The sequence below is a fragment of the Ahaetulla prasina genome, chromosome 12 (genome assembly GCF_028640845.1).
Source record: "Ahaetulla prasina isolate Xishuangbanna chromosome 12, ASM2864084v1, whole genome shotgun sequence".
In the NCBI taxonomy this organism is placed as follows: domain Eukaryota; kingdom Metazoa; phylum Chordata; class Lepidosauria; order Squamata; family Colubridae; genus Ahaetulla; species Ahaetulla prasina.
The window spans coordinates 1882823-1906780 of NC_080550.1; the positions used below are offsets into that span (position 1 = coordinate 1882823).

General features: G+C 46.1%; 2 protein-coding genes across 4 annotated transcripts in view; both read left to right on the forward strand.

The window, feature by feature from the left end:
• The window catches only part of SLC7A5 (solute carrier family 7 member 5), a 28903-nt gene extending 23903 nt beyond the window's left edge, over positions 1–5000 (forward strand). The window contains exon 10 of the mRNA XM_058154976.1: positions 540–5000. Coding sequence (XP_058010959.1) covers positions 540–595 — 56 coding nt within the window. The 3' untranslated portion in view covers positions 596–5000. The remainder of the gene's footprint in view (positions 1–539) is intronic.
• A 7888-nt stretch (positions 5001–12888) lies between these two features.
• Positions 12889–23958, forward strand: KLHDC4 (kelch domain containing 4). Of its 3 annotated transcripts, none has more exons than XM_058155386.1 (12): positions 12889–13116; positions 14473–14564; positions 14731–14809; positions 16149–16247; positions 16807–16943; positions 17272–17364; positions 18021–18180; positions 18756–18825; positions 19040–19248; positions 19677–20100; positions 21860–21982; positions 23191–23958. In XM_058155386.1, the coding sequence occupies exons 1-12, from the start codon at positions 13018–13020 to the stop codon at positions 23361–23363; spliced, it is 1758 nt and encodes a 585-aa protein (XP_058011369.1). In that variant the 5' UTR covers positions 12889–13017; the 3' UTR covers positions 23364–23958. The 3 variants fall into 3 exon arrangements, with proteins under 3 accessions (XP_058011369.1, XP_058011370.1, XP_058011371.1); XM_058155387.1 differs by having other exon boundaries at positions 12959–13116; positions 14323–14564; positions 14731–14786; XM_058155388.1 differs by having other exon boundaries at positions 12990–13116; positions 14362–14564; positions 14731–14786.

Here is a 23958-nt window from a genome sequence, read left to right on the forward strand (position 1 = left end):
CCCAGATTGTTGGGGGCAAGAGGCTGACTCTGTAAACCGCTTAGAGAGGGCTGCAAAGCGGTATGTCTAAGTCTAAGTGCTATTGCTATCTGGATGTTCAGCAATCACACCTGGGCAGTGAAGCTCCACCTTGCAGATGCCTGGAAGAAAGGCAGGATTGGACATGATTGGGAGGGGCACCAGCCACTTCCCCTAGCCAAGCTTTGTGAGTGTCCACACCCTGGTGTCTCTTAAAAGGGCATGCTTGGACTCGGCAGGAGGCGATGCCAAACATCCTCCAGGTTTTAAGGCCATCTTGATGGTAACTGTGGGAACTAAAGCTGGGACAGATTGAGGCTGGACTTTGGCCTGACCAGGATGTCCCCTGTGCTGAAACCAACCTCAGATTCCATTTTACCAACGGAGGAGAATATTTGTTGCTCAGGGCTGAACTGTGGGGTCCTCGGTGCTCTCTGAGCTTGGTGGTTTTCTTGCAGATGTTTCATTACCAAACTAGGTAACATCAAGGAATCGTCTCCCTTTTCTTTCCTCACCTGCAGATTCCACCACAGTCCTGTTCCAGAAGCTGATGGAAGTGGTTCCTCAAGAGACTTAAAAAAAGGGGGCGGTGAAACCATCGATCTTTAGTTCAAGCCAACGCACAACATTGTTTTTGAAACATAAGTATGTCTGATTGCTCCCTGGAAAAACGGAAACCGCAGAGACAGCCCGGAGACCTTTCGGGACCCCCTGCTTCTGCCCACCTCTGGTCCTCTTGAGGCCTTCTCCAACTCCGACCAGACCGTTGAGAAGTTGCTGGCGGAGAAGAACGATCCCGGGTGCAAATTTTAAAAATTGGGAAGAGGAGGTCGCTTAGAAGAGAAAAGAGGCCTCCACCCAAATCGAGAAAACGGGGGAGCCCGCAAAAATGTTTTGTTTACATGCTCAACGATGGACTTTATTTAGTTTCTCCACCAGCTGTCTCAACATTGGCAGAAAAAAAAAAAGAGGGGAAAAAAATGCAGACGATGGATGGGGTCCAGCAACGTAGAGTATTCCTCAAAAGACATCTGCCAACACTGAACACTCCTTGTCATCAAAGGGGGCCCTGCAGAAGAAGAGACAACCCCACAAACTGACAGCAGGCTGAGCGGCCCCCACCTCAGCTCTTCTCATTCTCAGTGGACTAAGTAGTTCTGACATGAGTATTTTTTTAAATTGTTTAATTTTTGTAGTGACATTATTTTTTAAGCTTTCTTCTCCTTAGGACTCCTACCTGACCACGTTGTGTCAATTTCCCATAAGGGGTTTTGTACAGTTTTAATTGGCATCCTGACAAATTCTCCCATCCGGGTCAGGCTGAAATTTCTAGACACTCCTCAAACTAGGATGGATTCGTGCGACAGTCTCTAGAGCAGTAGCTCTCAATTTGGGCCAGTGGAAGCCGTAGGGACTCCAACTCCCAGAATTCCTGGCTGGGGAATTCTGGGAATTGAAGTCCATACAGTTTAAAGTGCCCCAGGTTGAGAAAAACTGCTCTAAAGCCACTGAATTTGCCAGTTGGGGGAACGTGACGTTGGAAAGTTTTCTTACCTGGCGTCCTTGTTTGAGCCTCATTTCCTACCAGCATTCAGTGGTTCTACTAAACTTATTACATTTTTGTTTCTTCCTTTGTGCAGAATGTCATTCGTTCCAGCACCATAAATGAATTCTTAAGAAAGGGCTGGAGATGACTATCCTGTGCAGGGGACGACATGGGAAGCATAAGGTAGAGGAGGGCACCAAGTGGGAACAAGCAGAGCATCACTGTTCTGTGAACGTCTGCTTGTGTGCGTGTCTGTTTGCTTATGCACGCGTGTCTGCTTCTGTGGCACTTTTCTTGTTCCGTAGCGTTTCTCAAACATGCAGATAGACTTTGGCCGAGCAAGCAACAGGCTGGGCTTCTGAGTTGTAGAGCAAAGAATTGAAATCGGCACTCGTGTGATTTATTGTCTGTTACGGCTCTCTCATGGGACCACATGGCTTAGAATTGGGTGGGATGCTTCGACCCATGGGATCTGTTTTTCTTTCTCTTCCATTCTTGGGGAATGTTCAGTCTGGAAAGTTTGGTTTCTCTAGAGGGGGGGGGGGGTGTCCAACCTTGGCAACTTTAAGACTTGTGGACTTCAACTCCTAGAATGTCTGGATCCCAGATGCGTGGACTTCAACTCCCAAAATTCTCCAGCCAATCACTGAAGTTGAAGCGTGGAAGTCCACATATCTGGGAGTCTGGACATTCTGGGAGTTGAAGTCCACAAGCCTTAAAAGTTGCCAAGGTCGGACACCCCCGATTTCGACTTGAGCTGCAGAAACTTTCAGCCAGCATGGGGGCAGAAATCCAAACGAGCAGCACTTCCATTGAATAAAATATATAAATCCAAACTTTGTGTTGTCAAACAGGATGCAAGAAGCGGTTTTCCTTTGTTCTTGCTTGCAAGATGCTAACCGGTGTATTTCTGCATTGTTTGCTTCACAGAGTTGTGTACATTGTGGTTATTGAAACATGGAAACAGGCAAAATAATTTGGCTGAAGTCGAGAGGGAGGGGGGAGAATAGTTGATGGCACCCCATCTGTCAGTTGTGATGCCAACAAATGCAGATTCTAAAAACCCAGGCGCCAGAATGTCGAACCTCATAGTGGGGGCATTTTTAACTCTTTCTGCCAGGGTTTCTAGAGTCCTCTGTGCAGCTGTTCCGAATGCACTTCCCCATCCGTTGTCTATTGCAAAATGATTTTTCTGCCTCTTATTTCCTAATATTAAGGAAATGGGCTGCCGTTAACATTTACAATTTCCAAATAGTGTGGCGGTTCAGAAATGCTGAAGTCATCGTAGTGGTTGTATTTTACAAAGAGGGACAATCCCATGGTTCTCCAGCACATCTGGTGAGGTTTTGGTCCCCTTACTGTTAAGTGCTCTTTCGTCCTGTGGACAGTATAGTACCCAGATCTCCTGTCCTCCAGATGTGTTGCATTACAACACCCATTGTCCCCCACCCACCCAATTCACACTTTTTACAATGAGCCATGTAGCAGCTTCCCATCCAAATTGTGCACCTGCTGTGGGAACCCCCTGGCTTTGAACATTATTCCACCCACCAATTTAGTACGCTAGGCCAGGGGTCTCCAACCTTGGTCCCTTTAAGACTTGTGGACTTCAACTCCCAGAGTCCCTCAGCCAGCAAAGTCTTGAAGGGACCAAGGTTGGAGACCCCTGCGCTAGGCGGTTTTTTCCTAAAGGAGGGCAGAAATGTGAAGTGTAGACCCCCCAGGTGAGAACTGCAAAGAACGGTTGCAGTTCAGAGCTTTCCGACTCATTCTCTTTCCCCGGGGTCAAGCCATTCCGCTTCACCCCACTCATTTCCGTTGCTTACCGCTCAAGAATATTTGGCATTCTCTAGGTATTTATTAAGCACATTCAAGTTTTGCGGAGCTTTGTAGAATCGCTTTTGTGTGCCCCCACCCCACCCTGTTCCTCTTGTTCTTAGTTGTGCCTTATTGTTTTGGGACTTCTGCAAAGGGGATTATTGCCCGTTTTTGTCTTCTGTTGCTCTCACCGTTACCGGTGGAGCCGAGAAGCCAAACCTCGAAGGCTGCAACTTGGCAAAAGAAACCAGCCTGCCAACCTAACAATGGCTTTGCTTTGTTGTGCGTTGTCCAGCTGTTTTTCACCACGCTTTCTCTTTCAGGCACGTAGTCCAGTTAATGCCCCTCTTTTATCAACTTTGTGCATCGGCCTGGTTTGACTTTCTAGTTGCTTGATGTCAAGTGCTGCCTCAAGAAAAGGCCAAGGGTGCAATTCAATGGAAGCCTAGCCAAGTTCATGAGCGTTGGGCTCAAAATCCATCGCTGGTCTTCTGAAACCACAAGGCTGGTTCTCCAGCTGGTTCCTAAACAAAGGTGATGTTGCTTCAACTAGAGCAGGGGTCTCCAACCTTGGCAACTTTAAGACTTGTGAACTTCAACTCCCAGAGTTCCTCAGCCAACAAAGCTGGGAGTTGAAGTCCACAAGTCTTAAAGTTGCCAAGGGTGGAGACCCCTGAACTAAAGCAGAGGGGTATCCAACCTTGGCAACTACAACACCTGTGCGCAATGGCTGGCTGGGGAATTCTGGGAGTTGAAGTCCACAAGTCTTAAAAGGTGCCAACCCTGAACACGCCTGAATTAGAGTGGAATGGCCATCCAGGCAACCTGTTAGGGTTCTTCTGGATCTCTTTCAGTTTGTCTTAGGGATGGATGAGGCTCATTTCAAGAGTGGAATAATTGGGGACTTTCTGTGGAGAATGCAAAAAAGACTACAAGCCTTGTAGCCTATTCATACTCAAAGAGTTATGTGCTTGGGCAAATGACCAATCATGCTCCAGAATGTGGTGCTTTTCGGAAGAATGCAAAAATCGCAGGATCCGCGGCCTTCCAGGCTCGGGTTTTCTAAGCAATTTGCTTGAAAAGTTTGTGCGGATTTCCCTTGTTTTAGGTTGCGTCTCTGTCCTTAATCAGTCTTCTTTTTAATCCCTTGGAAGCAGATTAATTGCACAACGTTTGCACAGGCAACAGGGTTGTTAATCTTTGTAACTACTGAGTGAAATCTGACTCCTTAGAAATCTATATTTTCTTTTAATATAGTTTTTTTATAAAATAAAAAGAAATAAAGTCTTTAAGCTAAGGAAAAAGAAACCTAATTTTAAAAACTTTTTGTTACATTTGGAAAATAAAATATTTTTACTAATTTAATTATTGTGCTCTATTTTAAACGAGTGAGTATCGGAAAGTGCAGCTCTTATTATTTAATATTTTGCATTTGTCCGTATAGAGTTGATCCAGGATTTGTGCTGCTTTTTTTTTTAATGAGTTCTGTAGTAAAAAGAGTCAATTCTGCCTTGTAAAAAAATGTGTAATGCAGTCCAGTCTGTCTTTTTTACTGTGTTTTTCCTCCCCTTCTGGATTTGTTATTGTTCATTATAAACCATGGCTATTCCATTTTAAATGTTCTGGTTTTTATTTGAACAAAGTTTTCTGAATTTCAAGCTTGCTGCTCTGAGTTGAGTATTTCTTGGTTCGTTTGTTTAACATGGATTTCGGCATGGTGTTCTCCCAGGGAATGTCCATGTCTGATTCTTTACCAATCCGAAAAGAAAATCGGGATTAATTAGGCAGCTTCGTAGGGGTCAGAGGTCAGCAACCTGCGGCTCTGGAGCCACATGTGGCTCTTTCATCTCTCTGCTGCGACTCCTTGTCACTGGTCGGCTCCACAATTGATAGGGCTTTCGGTTAGGACAGGTAGAGAAAAAAGGACGCCACACGCGGAGGAGACTCTATGGTGTGGGGGGGAACCAGACTTCCAGTCGGCAGAGGAAAAAGGACACTGCGCTAGGAGGAGACTCTATGGTGGGGGGAACCGGACTTCCAGTCGGCTCCAGAATTGAACGGGGGGCTTCCGGTTAGGACCTTTGTGGCTCTTTGAGTTTTTAAGGTTGCCGACCCCTGGTTCATGGGTGATCAGGGAATGCTATTCGGGGTTGAGAAAAGGCTGCGTGCTGTGGGAATTCTAGGAGTTGAAGTCCACAGGTCTTAAAGTTGCCAAAGTTGGGCAGCCCTGGAATAAGCCCTATTTGGCCATGGGTGCATAGCGCCACAGCGCAAGTTTGCAAATCAAAATCTCCAGCTTTGTACACATTCTGAATTTGCAAAATAGTTGAAGGAGGCATTAATCAACTCTGTGCAAAGCCAGGAAGATAACAACAAAGCGGTTTCAGCGTGTGTGAATGCAGCCACTAGATCTTTCCTTACACAGGTGCTGTAAAAACAGAAGGTAAGTTTTCTTTTCCCAGGATAATTTACAGTGTTGGGAAAGAATTTTTACCTGCAAATAGAGAAAGGCAGATGTACAGATTTCAAAGCAGGAAGCGCTTAGCGCACTTCAGAAATTGTGCATAGGGTCCCAGCAAGCTCAGCTTGTTTTTACGCCCCTGAAAATCCAAAAGGTTTTTTCCAAACCGTCATCCAAACATCGGAGCGGCTGGCAGGAAGAATCTGCTGACAGGGTACAATTCCTGGCGGACAAATAAGTAAGGGGGGGGTTTCTTTACGAGAACTGCATCGGGCGGCAAATCTGACTTCAAAATGCCCAGCTTCTAAAATGGGTGCCTGCGAAGACCTCGCTCTAATGTCTTGGTCTTTTTCAACAGTCTCCAGCACAAAGGGGCACAAGGAGAAAAGGACAACGAAACAGGAAATTAGTGCCACGTTGTCACTCGCAGCTTTGCAAAATCCCCGCAGATGGCATTTTGTGGGCAAGCCCCCTCTTTAATTGTAATAGAGCCAGCCCTTGATGGTGCCTCCCACTTTGTTTTCTGCTAAAAAAATAATCCTGCCTCCATCCAGTATACAGAGGAAGGAAAAGAGAAAGATTAGGACCCTTCAGGTGAGCTTTCTAAATCAAATTAACTCTGCTGTGGGTGTACCTAGCAATTTTCAAAATCCAGGATTCAGCCCATAATCACCTCTCTGATGCACCACCTGCCTGAGACAAATTGCTCTGCGTTTTTCTTAAAGAGTAGCCAACTTCCCAGGTAAGTTGCAATCGGAAGACTCCACAACAGAAAAAAGAGAAGCCACTCTTGACGTTTTTATTTATACCTGGACTTGAGGATAAAATAACTTTCCTTCACCTGATTCTTCACTCAATCCTTGTGTCTTTCAAGGACACAAATCAATCGACAACATGTACTAGTTAGTGCTGAGTTGCAAGATATAAGCCTAGTAAATCTGCATCCGATTTGGAGATGGAATTGGCTGGAGATCCAAATTCACCCCTTTGTATTTACTTAGGCATTTGTGAATGCATTAAACCACCAGAGAAACTCATAATTTAAAGGGATGTTCCGATTTAGTTAAGAATGGCAATGCCTGCAAGCTGTGAATGTGAGAGGAAATGTGATATCCAAGAGGATAACACAAAGAAACTGACTTTGTTTTGCTCCTTGCTTGAGAAGGAAGACAATAATTCAAAGAGTGAGAAAAACATCAATAGAATAGAATAGAATAGAATAGAATAGAATAGAATAGAATAGAATAGAATAGAATAGAATAGATTTTTTTATTGGCCAAGTGTGATTGGACACACAAGGAATTTGTTTTGGTGCATATGCTCTCAGTGTACATAAAAGAAAAGATACCTTCATCAAGAATTCTAAGGTACAATACTCAATGATAGTCATAGGGTACAAATAAGCAATCAGGAAACAATATCAATATAAATCGTAAGGATACAAGCAACACAATTACAGTCACACAGTCATAAGTGGAAAGAGATGAGTGATGGGAATGATGAGAAGATTAATAGTTGGCCAACTGCTCAATGCTTCAAGCAATCATTTGTGATGCACCAAAAAAATAGTACTTCAATCACACTATTGGAGGGCCATCTTGACTTCTGACCATACGGTGGCCATGGACACACACACACACAGAGAGAGAGAGAGAGAGAGAGAGAGAGAGAAGCAGCTGCTCTGAACTTGTGGCATCAACTGAGTGAGTTGATGCAATGATGCAGGATTTTCACTCCCATCTAGACTTCAGGTGTAAGGAATCAAGACCAGAGCCCCTGAGAAGGTGTAGACCAGGGGTGTCCAAACTTGGTCCCTTTAAGACTTGTGGACTTCAACTCCCAGAGTTCCTCAGCCAGCTTTGCTGGCTGAGGGACTCTGGGAGTTGAAGTCCACAAGTCTTAAAGGGACCAAGTTTGGACACCCCTGGTGTAGACCTTCCTTTCTCTGGTGTTCTGAGTTTTCTTATCCAGCACATAACCAACCGCCATGCCTGAACATCTCCAGATGGACCTGAGGAATGGAGGCCTCTGCTGTGGCTACGTGTCTTCTACTGAACCCCTTGTCTTCCTGGAGAAGAAGCGATGACCGTGCTTGCAGCTCCTGCTACGTGTGCAGCTCAGACTCCCTTCTCTCACAATCAGTAGAGATGATTATCTGACCCTTGTTTTAGGCATACCCGTCCTTGGCTGAGACACGTCCATGCTTTGAGGACATTGTTTGGGTTTGTTTAGATTGGCCCTGTTGGGTGTTGTGCTCTCCACAAAGCACTTAATTGAGCCCAGCACGGTCATAAATGATTCCTTTCTCCAGGAGCCAACAAAAATACAAATGTCAAAAGATAAAAGCTGCTGGGGCATGTTATAAATATCCCATCTGCAGGAACCTGATCAAGATAAGAGGCCAAGCAGAGCCCGGTCTTGAAAGCACTTCCTCCTCCCCAATTCTGGTTACTGGTTACGCGCACTTGTTTGCACGCCGTTCCCAGCCACCCACCTTACATGAGTAAATATTGCAAATATGCACGACCCCTCCTGTTGGAAAAGCACACAGACACCTTGTTTATACACTGCCTGTGTATAATCGCATCTTCTTTCCTTAGGAATCATATTTTTTATTTATTTCTGGGAATTGCACCCCACCAGGTTCTCATCCTTATTCCGGGAAACCTTTTTAGTTGTTTAGTAATGGGATGCTCTGTGTTTTATGTCGCCGCTGATGAAGCATCTTCTCCAAACTCTGTGCAATTCCCATCTCCTCAGCGTAAAAATTTAGCCCCCCCCCCCCCACTTGATGGCTGCTCCATTACAAGTTCAGGCCGGGAAGCGCATGAGGCAAGACTGTGCAGCACGGCTGCGGCCGATTGCCAGAGGCACAGCATGGGCCCTGAGAGGTGCTCAGACATGGCTTTGGCTGCAATGTTGCATCATGAATCCCGCTCAGCACATCAGCGTTGTATTCCTAGCTGTAGAAGAAGGTAGCATGTTGGGAAGGTGAGACAAGACACAAACTGCAGAAAGAGGAGATTTACAGGGATGGTGAGGGATAGTCAGATCTTGAAGAAAATCCAAGGACTTTGCTGCGGGGGAGGCTTTGAAAATGATGGTGGACCACCTCCTGCAAACACGCTGCTCCCAATTCTTGGCTCTTCCCCCTTCACCTGCAGGTCCTACCACCTGCGGTTCTTCTCATGCTAGTCTCTATCAACGGATAAATCTGTTTGATGGCCACATCCTGCTCTCATTGTTTCCAGGTAAACTGGAGGCAGGGTGAGCAAATACAGGTGGAGAGGTGCAATCAAATTGCCAAGCCCTCCTCCCAGGTGAAGTGGGCAAAATTTCTGCAGTTTCTTTTGTCTCCCTTTGGCACAGCGTTGTCACCAGTTTAATTCCAATGGACACATGGAAGAAAATGGACAGAGACTAAGAGGCCATCCACAGGATGAAGGCAGCATATAAAACCATGCCCCCTCCAATCCATGGAAAAACCTCTCCATGGAACTGGTCCCTGGTGCCCAAAAGATTTGGGGGCCACTGTTCCAAAGGTTCCTCACTAGGATTTTCCAGTGTCCTCCAAGCACTGTTGGGCCAAAAGAACATCAAAGAGGCTTTCTCTCACCTCGGAAGCAATAGGGTGGTTATAGATGCTATATCACTCAATGGGAAATCCAGGACTTTAAACCCAAACTGTTGGGTGTTGAGGGGCTTCCAAACGGATTAATTCATCGTTAAAACAAAAACACTCTCTGAAAATAAACCCTTGTAGTAACAACCCAAAGACTCAGCTGTCTCCGGGAAAATCCTTTCAACCCTCCCCAGCCAGGATGTTCTCCAGAGGTATGGGCTTCGACTCCCAGAATCTCTGGCTATGAATTCTGGGAGTCTTTTGTCTTCTCCTGAAGATGACCAATGCTTTGATGGTTCCGTCTTGCGGACAAGGGTTGACAGTGGTGGATTTCAAAGCTCCCCCAATAACTAGGAACAGCCTTTTAGCTTGTGCAGAAATGAATAGATTGACTTTGATAATTAAAGAAAGAGAGGAGTCGGAATATTATAAGGTATGTGGAGACAATTTTATAATTGGTTAGAGAAGAGATATAGATAAATGTATAAATAGTAAATGAGAAAATTATATAATAAATGAATTATGGGGAGAATGTTATAATAAAGGAGCGGGGGGAAATCAAGAAATGATGAAGATAGGAGGAGTAAGAAGAAGTAGACGACACAGAAGAAACACCTAGATGGGTTGATTATGTACTGTATGTTTATTTGTTTACAAAATAAAAAAATAATAACTAGGAACAGTCTCCATATATGATTCTGATTTTTTACTTAATGCAATCTTGCTGCTTTTTTATTATTATAATTTTGGGAGGTTAAAAAAAACAGTACAAAATAATGAATGTGTGCACGGGAGCACAAGGAAGCTACAAAGCAATGCAATTTCACAGCCTGATGAGCTCCTTTGGACTGGTTGATGATGGCTGGTAGGACAGTTAAACCCCTTTCACAGATATTTCACTAGCACAGCAGTTTCTCTCCTGCTTTTTAAAACAGGAAAGATGATAGCAGAGACAGGGAATTCAGTACAGATGATACTTTAGGAAATGATCAGGAAAAGAATATTCAGATAACGATCCTCCAAGGCCAGAAATAATGCATTACAAGTGTGAACATCTAGAGAAGGACATTCCTTACTTATTACTTAATACGCAAGTATTAATACACTGGAGATTTTAAAGAAGAAACTGGACTGCTATTTGCCTGGAATGATTTAGGGTCCCCTGTCTGAGCAGAGGGTTGGACTAGAAGACCTCCAAGGTCCCTTCCAACTCTTGTCATTCCAGGTTATTCATGAAATCCTGTTTGTTCCAGCGATCCATAGGTGGTCTAGATTATTCTGTATTCTGTACTTGTTAGACCCATTCCATTTTCGTTCCCTCCAGGAATTTAAGAAGCAGAGTTTCCTTCATCTTATCTGCACAACAACGCCCTCTGTGAGGTAGGAGGAGCTAAGAAAGAGACAGGGAGACCAGTGGTGAAATCCAATTTTTTTTACTACCGGTTCTGTGAGTGTGGCTTGGTGGGCGTGGCAGGGGAAGGATACTGCAAAATTTCCATTCCCACCCCACTCCAGGGAAAGGATAATGTAAAATCTCCATTCCCTACCCCCCAGGGCCAGCCAGAGGTGGTATTTGCTGGTTCTCTGAACTATTCAAAATTTCCGCTACTGGTTCTCCAGAACCTGTCAGAACCTACTGGATTTCACCCCTGAGGGAGACCCACTTCTTAATTTCCATGACTGAAATGGATCTGAATCTGGCTCACCCCGGTCCAGGTCCAACTCCTCAGTTGCTCCATCACAGTGAGAGACGGATGGTCAACAGGGAAGCTAAATTGAGACCCAACAGATGCCTTAATGCCCAGCTCTCGGGGCAAGATGAGGATGCGGTTCAGAATGGGTTGTGGCTCTTTCATTGAACAGTTTGGGGCTCTGCGGGTTTTGTATGTCCTCAAAATTCACTTAATTCCCCAAAGCATCTCAAAGGAACCCATCCTGTCCATGGCTTGAACACGGGGGAACAGGGAGTTGGAGAAGGGTGGCTGATGGACGTAACCCTTCCCACCAACTGCCATGAGAAAGCAAATTTATTTATTTATTTATTTATTTTATTTATTTTGTCACAACAATATATGTAACTATCATACAGAAAGGTTATATAGTATATAAAGGTATAAGCATATATATATTTGTTTCCCGAATAACCAAAGACATATATATATATATATATAGGAAGAAGAAAAGAAAAACAATAGGAGAGGAACGGTAGGCACGTTTGTGCGCTTATGCATGCCCCTTATGGTCCTCTTAGGAATGGGGTGAGGTCAATAGTAGAAAGTTTTTGGTTAAAGCTTTTAGGATTATGGGAAGAGACCACGGAATCAGGTAAAGTATTCCAAGCACTGATATTCTGTTACAGAGGTCATATTTTCTGCAATCTAGATTAAAGCGGTTGACATTAAGTTTAAATCTATTGGTTGCTCTTGTATTATTGCAATTAAAGCTGAAGTAGTCTTTGACAGGAAGGACATTACAATAGACCAGACCCGTCCATTGCATAAGACTGCCACCTGGTGGCGATTGGCAGCCCCTGCAGCTGCAGCAGCTCATCACATCCCAGCCAAAATTGCATCAGCTGCATGTTTGCAAAAGGAGGGACTCCCGCATCTATAGGGGTGTTTGTGAGTGTCCCTTTTATTCGGCCCACAGACGCTCCCTGGGAACTGTCTTTTTTTCTTTCTTTCATGGGATCTGCATTTGGGCTTCTCCCAAAAACTCAAAACCTTCCTGCAGGGTTGTTGTGGGTTTTTTTTCTACTAAAGAGTAGGATTTTATTTAATTACTGGATCTTGCCTTTGAGGCTTCCAACCAGCACGAGGGTTAGGAAAAGGTTCGGTTTCTGGATGGCTGTGTGGTTGTGGAGCGGGTGGGTGGGGGGCTTTTTCCAAAGGAGGGGTCCTTGGTGCTCTCTGAGCTTGGTTGTTTTCTTGCAGATATTTCAATACCCAAACTAGGCAACGCCATCAGTGCTAGGAGTGGGTGGGTTTTTCAGAGAGGAGGAGGACAAGGAACTGCCATGGAATTGCTGTAGAATTTTGCAGAATTTTGTGCAACTACAAGCACAGAGGCCAAAGAGTTTGGTGCTCTCTGAGCTTGGCTGTTTTCTTGTAGATGTTTCAATACCCAAACTAGGTAACGTCATGGGTGCCAGTGTGACAAGGTAGCACTGACATTTGGGTCATGAAACATCTGCAAGGAAACCACCCGGCTCGGAGAGAACCAAGGTCTCCCTCCTGTCAACCCTCAGCTACCAAGTTTCTCCAGTTATTGATTTTTCCAAATGCTGGGAGGGTTGTGTTTTTTGTTTTTTGTTTTTGCAAGGCTGCGTCAAGCGCTCCCTTCCGGCCTTGCAAAGCAACCTCCCTCCCGCAGATGGCAACCCTTTTGCAGACTCGGCCTCTCCTCCTCCTCCTCCTCCTCCTGGTTCTTTTCGCAGGCAGGAAATGCCCCGGGAACAGGAAAGGCAAGAGAGACTGCAAGGCCGGGGCTGCCATGTGAGCGACGCCCGCCTGCAGCTTTCCTGGCCGGGCACAGCTGCCCTGACTTGCCAAGATGGGCAAGAAAAACAAGAAGGAGAAGAAGGCCAAGGGAGCCGAGAAGACGGCAGCCAAGATGGAGAAGAAAGTCTCCAAGCGGACCAAGAAAGAGGAGGTGATTACAAGGGGGCTGCCTGGGGCTGCAGGAGCTTTTCCAGCTGCAGGGCAGGCAGGAACCCAACAGGTCCAGACTCCCCCCTCTCCTCCTCCTCCTCCTCCTCCTCCTCTCTCTCTCTCTCTTTCCAGCAGGAGGTTCTCTGCCTGCCCTTCCCCAGCACAATTCCTCTGTGCAATCCAAGGGATCGGGCTAGTGCAAGGGAAGGGTTAGTGAGTTAGTGCAACAGTAGATTAGTGCAAGAGAAGGAAATGTGCAACAGTGACTGGGGATTTTTTTGCTGGGGGAAAAAAAAAGAGAAAAATGAATGTGTAATTTGTAATGAATTTGACAGTTAGAAAGAGGAGCTTATTGGAAAGAAAGCATGATGTGACCTTAGAGAGCGTAAAATATTAACACATTTATAACCACGTTTAAGAAGATTGGAAAGCGTTTAATTTAATCATTAATTTAATTTAACGCTTTAGAATAGAATAGAATAGAATAGAATTTTTTATTGGCCAAGTGTGATTGGACACACAAGGAATTTGTCTTTGGTGCAGATGCTCTCAGTGTACATAAAAGAAAAAATACGTTCATCAAGGTACAACATTTACAACACAATTGATGGTCAATATATCAATATAAATCATAAGGATTGCCAACAACAAGTTATAGTCATACAGTCTTTAATCTAGATTGCAGAAAATATGACTTCTGTAACAGAATTATCAGTGCTTGGAATACTTTACCTGACTCTGTGGTCTCTTCCCATAATCCTAAAAGCTTTAACCAAAAACTATCTACTATTGACCTCACCCCATTCCTAAGAGGACCATAAGGGGCGTGCATAAGCGCACAAACGTGCCTACCGTTCCTGTCCTATTGTTTTTCTTTTCTTCTTCCTATATACATATATGCTTATACCTCCTTATATTTACTCATATATGTGTTTATATATTATATAATCTTTTTGTATGATACCTACATATATTGTTATGACAAAATAAATAAATATAAATAAATAAATAAATTAAGTGTTGTAAGTGTTGCACCTTGAACATATCTTTTCTTTTATGTACACTGAGAGCAAATGCACCAAGACAAATTCCTCGTGTGTCCAAGCAAACTTGGCCAATAAAAAATTATATTCTAATCTTTTTGCTTTTTCGCTAATTTCTTCTCCTGTTTTATGCTATTTTTTCTTTATCTGCTCCGTCTTTTCAGTATCCGTTTTGATCTCGTTAAGATCTCTTTCGCCAAAAGAGACACGCCCACCCAAAACCTATGTTTTCACATATGCATGGGAGCATGATGAGCTGCAGCGATCCCTGACTGGGAACCTTAACCCTAACCAAGCCGTTTCTCGAACTGCAGGAGGACCTGGAGGCGCTGATCGCCCAATTCCAGTCTCTGGACGCCGCAAAGACGCAGGTGCTGGAGACCCCCTGCGCCCCTCCCTCCCCAAGGTGAGCATGGAAACGCCAAGGTTATTTGGGCAGTTGGGAAAGTTTGGCCTCAAAATGTTTTGCGCACCCCTTCAATCCGCAGTGAAAAGCTGCTAGTCCTCATGAACTCTGCTCCCTGAAAGCTTGCGTTTGGTTTGCTTAGCCTCTTTTTCTTCTTGGTTCCCAGGCTCAACGCCTCTCTCTCCGCCCACCCCGAGAAAGATGAACTCATCCTGTTCGGAGGTGAATATTTCAATGGCCAAAAAGTAAAGTATTCCTTTTTTTTCCCCCTCTCTCTCTCTCCTCCCTTCTCTCACCCAGCTTCACTGTTAAATTTTCCACAAATTGCATGTTGAATTTCAATCGTTTTAAGGAATTGCAAAGCCCAGAATGGATCTATGCCTTATTTTCGGCACTGATCAATAAGGGTAGTTCTCGACGTACGACCACAATTGAGCCTAAAATTTCTGTTGCTAAATGAGATTTTGGTTAAGTGGGCTTTATCCAGCGGGAAATAGAATGATGGAGAAGATGGGGGAAAGGATTTTACTAAAATCTGTTGACTGAATGGGTTTCTCATCAGTAGCCCTTCATTTTTAATTGCTAATTTTATCGGTTTTGATTCTGTCGGCTGCCTTCAGGAGCTTCTCTTAGCAGAAAAAATGGGATATAATTCAAATCAATAAATGTAAATAATGCATATAGGGGAAAAAATGTTCTTTCCCTTCTGCTTCTCCTAGCAATTGATTTCATGGTTAAGTCATCAAAGTTTATTTGGCGCGAAATGGAAAGCAGATGGGGGAGAACTTTATCCCATAGCACGGAATGTATTTATAGAACTGGTTGCTATAATCCAGAGGGGTCTTCAAATTTGGCTGCTTTAAGGCTTTGACTTCAGCTCCCAGAATTCCTCATACTGGCTGAGGAATTCTGGGAGTTGAAGTCCACATGTCTTAAAAGTGGCCAAGTTTAGAGACCCAACTGCTGTGGAGACCATGAATCCGGATGGCCTCAAGATGGAGCTTCAGCCTTTCTTCTCACCTTCTCCCCCAGACACGCAATATTCTTGTGGAAGGAAATGTGGGAAGGGCTGATGGCCTGATCTTGCTCTGATGAGTGGAGTACCTGCTGTCTGGCAACTTTAAGCCTGGAGGACTTCAACTCCCAGAATTCCCCCGTCAGCTTTGCTGGGAGTTGAAGTCCTCCAGGCTTAAAGTTGCCAAGGTTGGAGAGCCCTGATGTGGAGGACCTCAGCTGAAAGGAGCTTGCGTTTGGCTTCTGGATTCCTGGCCTTGGGATGGCCACTTTTCTCCTCTGGAGCAGGGGAGGAAGTGGCCCTCAGCATCACAGCAGCTTGGAGAATTTGCAGTGGCTTTATTAAAATAAAGGTCAGTTTAGGGCTGATCTTATACCATGGGCTGATCTGGATACTGAAGCAACTAGAGCCGCCCAAGGAATTTAATGAATTTTTAAGAGTTGCAAAGCTAGAAAACGCTGGCTGGGTTGTCATTTTGAGATATCAAGTTGTGCAGTAAAATGGGCCTTTCCTGGAAGATCTCCACTTCTAGCCAAGCCTTCCTCCTCCTCCTTTGATGTCTCCCGTAGACCCTCCTCTACAACGAGCTCTTCGTTTACAACATCCGGAAGGACAGCTGGGTTAAAATCGATATTCCGAGTCCTCCGCCTCGGCGCTGTGCTCACCAGGTATGGTGGTTGGGACAGTCTGGGGTTAGGATCACCCCACTCTGCTAAGCCAGGATGGGCCTTGTTTCGTAATAGTATAGATTGATGAAGGAACATAGTTAACGTAGCTTGTTCTCCAGAAAAGATGGTTCTGTAAATGCATGTGGACGTCCTCCCTCCCTCCCATTTCCAACCTTTCTCTTCCTTCCTTCCTTCCTTCCTTCCTTCCTTCCTTCCTTCCTTCCTTCCTTCCTTCCTTCCTTCCTTCCTTCCTCCCTCCCTCCCTCCCTCCCTCCCTCCTTCTTCCCTCCCTCCCATTTCCAACCTTTCTCTTCTCTCCTTCCCTCCTTTCTTCCATTCTCCTTCCCTCCCTCCTTCCCTCCCTCTATCCCTCCCTCCCTTCCTTTTGTCTCTCCTCCCTTCCTCCCTCCCTCCCTCCCTTTTCTACCTCTTACCTACCTATCTCTCATGAGCACAGGGGTTCAACCCAGCGTGGTCAGAACGATGCAGAGAAAACCTTGGGTTTTGCATGTCAAAAAGGACACAGACGCTGCCCTCTCTCTCTCTTTTTTTCTGGCAGGCTGTGGTTGTCGCTCAGGGTGGCGGACAACTCTGGCTGTTCGGTGGGGAATTTGCTTCTCCGGATGGGGAGCAGTTCTACCACTACAAAGATCTCTGGGTCTTGCATTTGGCCAGCAGGACCTGGGAGCAAGTCAAGTAAGTCAAGAGAGATCCGGAAGGACCCACTGTTGGCGCCCTCGACCCCCCCCACCCCCCGGGGTTGCCAGAGGCCTCCAATGGAGAACTGGGAATGCCAGAATTGGGTGCGACGTCCCTCCCTGCAGCCCCGAGATATGCTTAGGTCTCTGGAGGTTTCATTGTTGCTTTCTAGAAGTTGTCTTGCCTTGGCTTTCGGAGGAATAGCTTGGACCAGAAGGGGAAGGGGGACAAAGGGGTAGCCTACAAGAAGAGGATAAGCTGGAGGAGCAGCCGTGACCTACTGAAGAAATCAGAGGGGCTGCTTAATCCTGTTCTTTGATTCCAGAGCTTCAGGAGGACCCTCTGGGCGGAGTGGACACCGCATGGCCGTCAGCAAGAGGCAACTCATCGTCTTTGGAGGCTTCCATGAAAGTAGCCGGTGAGTTTGCTCCAGTCCATTTTTTTTTTGTGAGGGGGAGGGTTATTTTGCTCCCACTAAGCCCAGGACGCCTCCTGTCCTTCCCTTGAAGATGCTTCCATCAAGCAGAAAGGAACCCAGGGCAGATGGAGGAGGTGTTGGTTCAGATTTTGACTCCTTCACCCGGCTATCTTCACTGGGCTTACTCCCTGGAAGAGCATATTCTGATGTTGATGATGATGACCTCCAAGCAGCGGGCAGCCTTTTTTCCAAAAACTGTTCAGCCCCCACTTTCATTCAAGGAAGGAGCTGAGCTTCACTCGTTTAAGGACAATCTTTACCGGTCCTTTTTTTTCCCCAAATGCTGAGTGCTTATGCTTTATTTATCATGGTTACTTAACTTGAGTGCTTCTCTGGGCGGAAAGTTCAGGTAGAGGGGATAAGAGTCAACCTACGGACGGCTCATGTAATCTGGAACGTGGGGCTGCCTAGGACAAGGGGGTGGGTCGCCAAGAGAAATCAGAAGGAATTCTAGAACAGATGGAAGGTTGGAGGGCCAGGCCTGCGCCCTTGTTGCTCGTGCTGTCGTGGGAGGCGGTTCTTCGTCTCTGCTGGAGATCTCTTGCCAACTCAACTCTGCCTTCCATCACTTGTGTCTGATGCTTTTGATCAACTAGAGACTACATCTACTACAACGATGTCCATGCTTTCAACTTGGACACCTTTGCTTGGTCTAAGCTGGCTCCTTCTGGGATCGCCCCAGCCCCGAGGTCAGGTTGCCATCTGGCTTCAACACCTGAGGGCCACCTCATGGTCTATGGAGGCTACTCCAAGCAGGTGAGGGTCACCTTTTGCTATTAGGGTTGGTATGAGTTCGCCGGTCTTTTAAGACTGGAAGTTGTTCAAAGGGGTTTGGAGCACGTTTGAAAGGGACCAGTACGAGGGCCTTCTCTGCAGGGTCTAGGACTTTTCGCCTCGAACTTTTGGCACTGCCTGTTTCTCCACCAGAGTTTCGCCTCAGCACTTTGGGCCACGGCCCCTCTGTCCCAGTCCTTTCACCACGGCCCATTTGTCGCAGTACAGTTCGTGTCGGGCTTTTGGGCGCACAGGACAGTTCGAAGCCAGCCAATCGGTGCAGAGGCTCGAGGGCTTTGAGAGTAGAGCGGGGGCTGGAGTTCAGAGGGAGGCTCTGTCAGTTCGGAGCCTTCCGAGGCGGCTGAAAGCAACTCAGGGAAGGGATCCATGCTCACCTCATGCCTCCTTTCGGCATGCATTGCGCGTGCGCACGAACCTCGCATTTGGTGCGTGGTGCGCACTGCGCAGCCAGTGAACTGGTAGTAAACCGGTTCAGATTTCACCACTGTTCTACTTCCATAATACGATTCCATAATGCAACTGCTTTCATTGTGCAGCGAATTAAGAAAGACGTCGACAAAGGGACCCTCCATACGGATATGTTCCTCTTGAGTGCTGAAGGCTTGGGTAAGTGCAGGCCTTCTGTCCTTGCTGAATCTTTTGCTATGCTGAGGGTTGAATGGGGGGGAGGCGGGAGGGGTGTCTTCTACAGCAGTGAAGGGTTCTCACGATATAGACCCTCCTCATGTCCCCCAAAGCCTGAATTTAATGAAGTTCCCCTGTCGTTATGCTTTTCATCCATCTCCCACTTTTCTTGTTCTGGTTTTTCTATCTTTGACAGAAAAATGGACTTGGAGCAGGGTGAGCCCTTCTGGTGTGAAGCCAACACCCAGATCTGGCTTCTCAGTGGCCACGGGACCCGGCAACCGCTCTCTTCTCTTTGGTGGGGTCCATGATGAAGAAGAAGAGGAATGTCTAGAAGGAGACTTCTTCAACGATATTTATTTCTGTGATCTGGCAAAGAATCGGTGGTTTCTTGGACAGTTAAAGGTTTGTGGCCAAATCTCATACAGTGAAGTTTTCCCCCCTCTGTTCTCTTGTTCTCCATCTCCAATTACTCAAGTTCAAAGGTCTCCAACCTTGGCAACTTTAAGACTCGTGGACTTCAACTCCCAGAATTCCTCAGCCAGCACAGTCTTAAATTGCCATGGTTGGAGACTTCTGCTCTAGTTTACCTCGGCTTCCATTTTCAACGAAGGAGAAAAATACTGGCTTATCAAGTTGTCAGTTCAAATTTGAAATGGAAGCTGAGGATTTGGGGGGTCGGTTTTGGAGACCCCCAGAAACCTAAAAGCAATCAAGGCAAATGCCTGTAGCGTCTCGAGTGGTGGTGGTGCTCTTGGAAGTTCTTTAGAACATCCCTTGTACTTGGGTTGGATTTTCATGTTCTTCTGGTACATGCGTGTCTCCATCACTAGGGGTCGAAGTCCGAGAAGAAGAGAAGAAGACGAGGCGCAGCGAAAGGGGAATCCCATCAGGCTGGTGGTGGAGGGGATGAGGTGGAAGGACAGCCTCCCCCGGGACCTGTGGAGATTGTCAAGGAGGTGGTGGCAGAAGATGGGACTGTGATGATTGTCAAGCAGCTGATCTCAGCTCCCCAAGGGAAGTCGACTGAGTCTCCAGAGTCGGAAGGAGAAGACGATGACGGGGGGAATGAAGCTTCCAACCCTCCAGTGGAACCCTGTCCACGTTCAAATGCCATGTTGGCAGTGAAGCATGGGGTGCTGTACCTCTACGGGGGGATGTTTGAGGTGGGGGACCGCCAGTTCACCCTCAACGACCTCTACGCCCTCGACCTCCACAAAATGGAAGAGTGGAAGGTCCTTGTGGAGATGGACCCAAGTGAGTTAGGACCTTCTTGGTCTCCGTCTGTTTTCGGGCTTCGTCTCCACCTCATTCTCCGTACCTGCAGATGTCTTCATTTCTTCTCTTTATTTTTATTTTTAAAAGGTTAAAAAAAAAAACCCTCAAAGATGTTTAGCTTTTACTACTTCGGCCGAATAGGTTGTTAAAAAAAATGCTTTTAAAAGTAAAAAAAAAAAGGCTCTGATGATCGCGCGGCTCAGCTGTGATTGTCAGAGCCTCTGTTTTTACCTTTTAAAAAGCATTTTTTAAAAGAAGCGGGGAAGCGGGCGACCAGGCATTGGGCATGGGGGGGCCAGGGAATTTTGCTACCGGGTCTCCGAACCACCCACCGCTGTCCCTACCGGATTGACCGATTCATTCCAAACTGGGAGCATTTCACCCGATTGAAAGGGGCCGGGAAGGTGGAAGAGGTTGTCCATTGGCAAGCGACACATGAAGCCTGATTTAGATTTCCTGAATTCTTGGCTTGGAAGATGTTCCTCAAAGGCAGCGAGGTTTAATTCTATCCCAGCTCTCACGTTAATCTGAGACCAAAGCTTATTTGGACCGACGCAGAGGCAGACGATGGGAACTGTGGCTGAAGTTACATTCATGCCGAGAGCTCTGAATAGATCTCACCAACTGGCCGGCGCAAGAGCAGCTAATTTTGGCTGGGCTTAATCCCTGGAAGAACGCCTTCACCGTGCCTTGGCCTCGCTTGATCTTGGGTCCTGAACTTTTTTTTTTTTGGTTAATCCTAGCAGGGGCTGCTTAGTGCTTTCTCTTCGCTTAATATGGGCTGGAAATACATTAAACCTACCTTTCGGTCGCTGGAATTAGTGTTGGGGGAGGGGGGAAGAGAGAGGATTTTTAACGAAATCCTGAAGTTTCACAAGGGATTCTCTCTCTTTTTACCTAAATCTGAGCTTTTTCCGCCCAGGAACAGTCCAGCCATCAGAGACTGATCCAGACAGATTTCAGCAGAACTGGAGATGCTCCAGGAATTCAAGGGTCTTCTCTGAATCTTCAGGCTTTGAGGAAGTTATTACTGCTGTACAATCGGGGCCCTTTTAAGCTCTGGCCCTTAAATTCAAGCATTATTCAGCCCCTTCGGAGTCAAAGTCACAGCCCAGCCTCAGGTTGACTTCGGCGTCTTTCCTATTAATTTGGAAGGCACTGTCTGTCCTTTAAGGCGGGGGTCTCCAACCGTGGCAAATTTAAGCCTGGCGGACTACAACTTCCAGACTTCAACTCCCAGACTCTGGGAGTTGAAGTCCACCAGGCTTAAAGTTGCAACAATTAGCGACACCTGCTTTAGAGGCTAACACCTGGAGGACTGATGGTAATTTCAGGACGGAAAAGTTCTTAACAATTAGTGTTAATTCTGAATGTTCTTCTGCATGCGAGGATCTTATTTATTTATTTATTTATTTAGATTTTTATACCGCCCTTCTCCCGAAGGACTCAGGGCGGTGTACAACCAAATTATAAAAAACAACACAATGTACAATTAAAAGAAAAACTTAAAACAAGCATAATCCGTAAATGGCCGAAATTTAAAACGATCAAATTTAAAACCCTTAAAATTCATAAATAATAACCCCGATTAAAATTATTTAGGATTAAAAATTTAAGCCAGTCCCGCTTGAATAAACAAATGCGTTTTCAGCTCACGGCGAAATATCTTGTATTTGCACGTGTGCATTCCTGTGTAAACGTTTATGTTTATGCGTGTGTATATGTTCTGCTGTGGCAGAAGCTCAGGAATGGCTTGAAGAATCTGAGTCGGATGAAGATGTGGAAGGTGCGGAGGGAGGACAGGAGGAGGAGGAGGAGGAGGAGGAAGAGGACTCTGATGAGGAGGAGAGTGGAGAGGACGGTAAGGCCAGAAAAAAACCCTGGACAGGGATTCAGTTCCTCAAAACTTTTGGGCTTTTGCTTCCCATGGGTGGCTCTCATAGATCATAGCTATGTGGGGGTTCTTTGGTGAATCGTGGAGAAGAAAGCCAGCCAGAACAGGGCTCCCCGACTGGAGGTTCTCCAGAAGCTCCACTGAAACTTCAATTCCAGGCAGTTAATTCGGCGTCTTAGTATTCCTTGGAGAGTAGCAGGTTGGAGAACGTAGGGTTTTGGTCTTTTAAATCTATTTTATAAAGAATCGGGTTTTGAAACCTATTGCTGAATGTTGGAAAGATTCTTTTACATAATTCAGCTGAATTGCTGCCATCCAGACTGTCTGCCTTTTCCTTTCTTCAGTAGCATGGTGTAAAGCAGGAGTCACCAACCATTCGGATCTCGGGCACAATTCATAATTTAAAATCCCGCAGACCATTACGATCTGCCTAATGACCGGCTGGGTGGGCGTGGCTAGGTGGTCATGTGACTGGGTGGTCATGGCCAACTCAATGTCACTCGTGTCGAGGGGCGTCTCGCCGGCCTCTACTCACCTTCCCCTCCCAGCCAATAATTTTTCTGTGGACCACCAAAATTTTCTTGTGGAGCACCAGTGAGTGACCGCTGGCGTAAAGGAATAGTCCTGAGTTCCTAGATGTTCTTTAAAGGTCCTTCAGAATATCAGAGAAAGGAATGTCTTCCTCCGTAGCCCAGTTGTGCCTTCCCTACCTACAATTTGTATCTCACCCAGCCGCCTGTTCTTCAATATAAATCAGGTAAATAGCTGGATAATTTTTTTTTAAATTTGAATTTATATCCCGCCCTTCTCCGAAGACTCAGGGCGGCTTACAATGTGTTAAGCAATAGTCTTCATCCATTTGTATATTATATACAAAGTCAACTTTTATTGCCCCCAACAATCTGGGTCCTCATTTTACCTACCTTGTAAAGGATGGGAGGCTGAGTCAACCTTGGGCCTGGTGGGACTCGAACCTGCAGTAATTGCAAGCAGCTGCTGTTAATAACAGACTGCATTAGTCTGTTGAGCCACCAGAGGCCCTAATTAGAGCAAAGCCTATGAATATTCATGCAGGTGAGGGCTGCCCTTGATTTTAGTAGAATAGGATACCATCAGTGGGACAGCTGCTTTCTAGTCTCAGTTCTCCATTGACCACTTGCTTTTTCTTCCTTCAGACAAGGAACATCCAGCTGTGCAACAGGATGAAAAATCTGCTGACTACCTGTCCAGGACAGAGCAGTACTGGGTGAATCTGGCCCGCCAGAACCTGGGCCCTGATGCCAAAGAGAAGAAGGCGGTGAAGGTGGGGCAGGCCATGGCAAAGGCGTTCTATGAAGGTGCCACCTAGGCAAGGCTTACAAGGACTCGGGCCAAGTGGTTGTGTTTGGCCAATCTGGTCCTCCGCGAGGCAGGATCTGACTTGGTAGCTGATTGCTTAGAAGGCCTGTGTTGAATAAGTTACTTCGCTCAAGGATTTGAAGAGCAAAGTAACTGACATATGCTGAGAAAATCTGACATTGTTCTTGATAGATGTAAGCCAAGCCAATGCTTTGGGGGAAAGTTTTCTGTGGGGTTTAGTCCTTTAGAGGCAGGGAGATCTTTGCAAAGTTCAGGATCTCCAGGAAGATCCACCTCACAATGTTTGTGTGTTGGGAAGCTAGCTCTGTCAAGGAGCCACCGTTATTCCTGCTTCTCCTGAGGACTTCTGGGCTGTGGTAGTGTGCCGATGCTGAACGACTGGAGGATTTGCTGAGGGCCCTGTGCGTGTTTGGTTACGCTCGAAGAGAAAGCAAGAGAAAACAGAAAGCGTTTTGAGTGCGAGCGGCTGGAACAACACCCTGAATGTTTAATAGAAGCCACATCTCACATGGATGCAGTCATGAGGCTGGAAGCTGGAATTTGCCATTTTAAGAGAGTTTACCAATAAAAATGCTTTTGCTGGC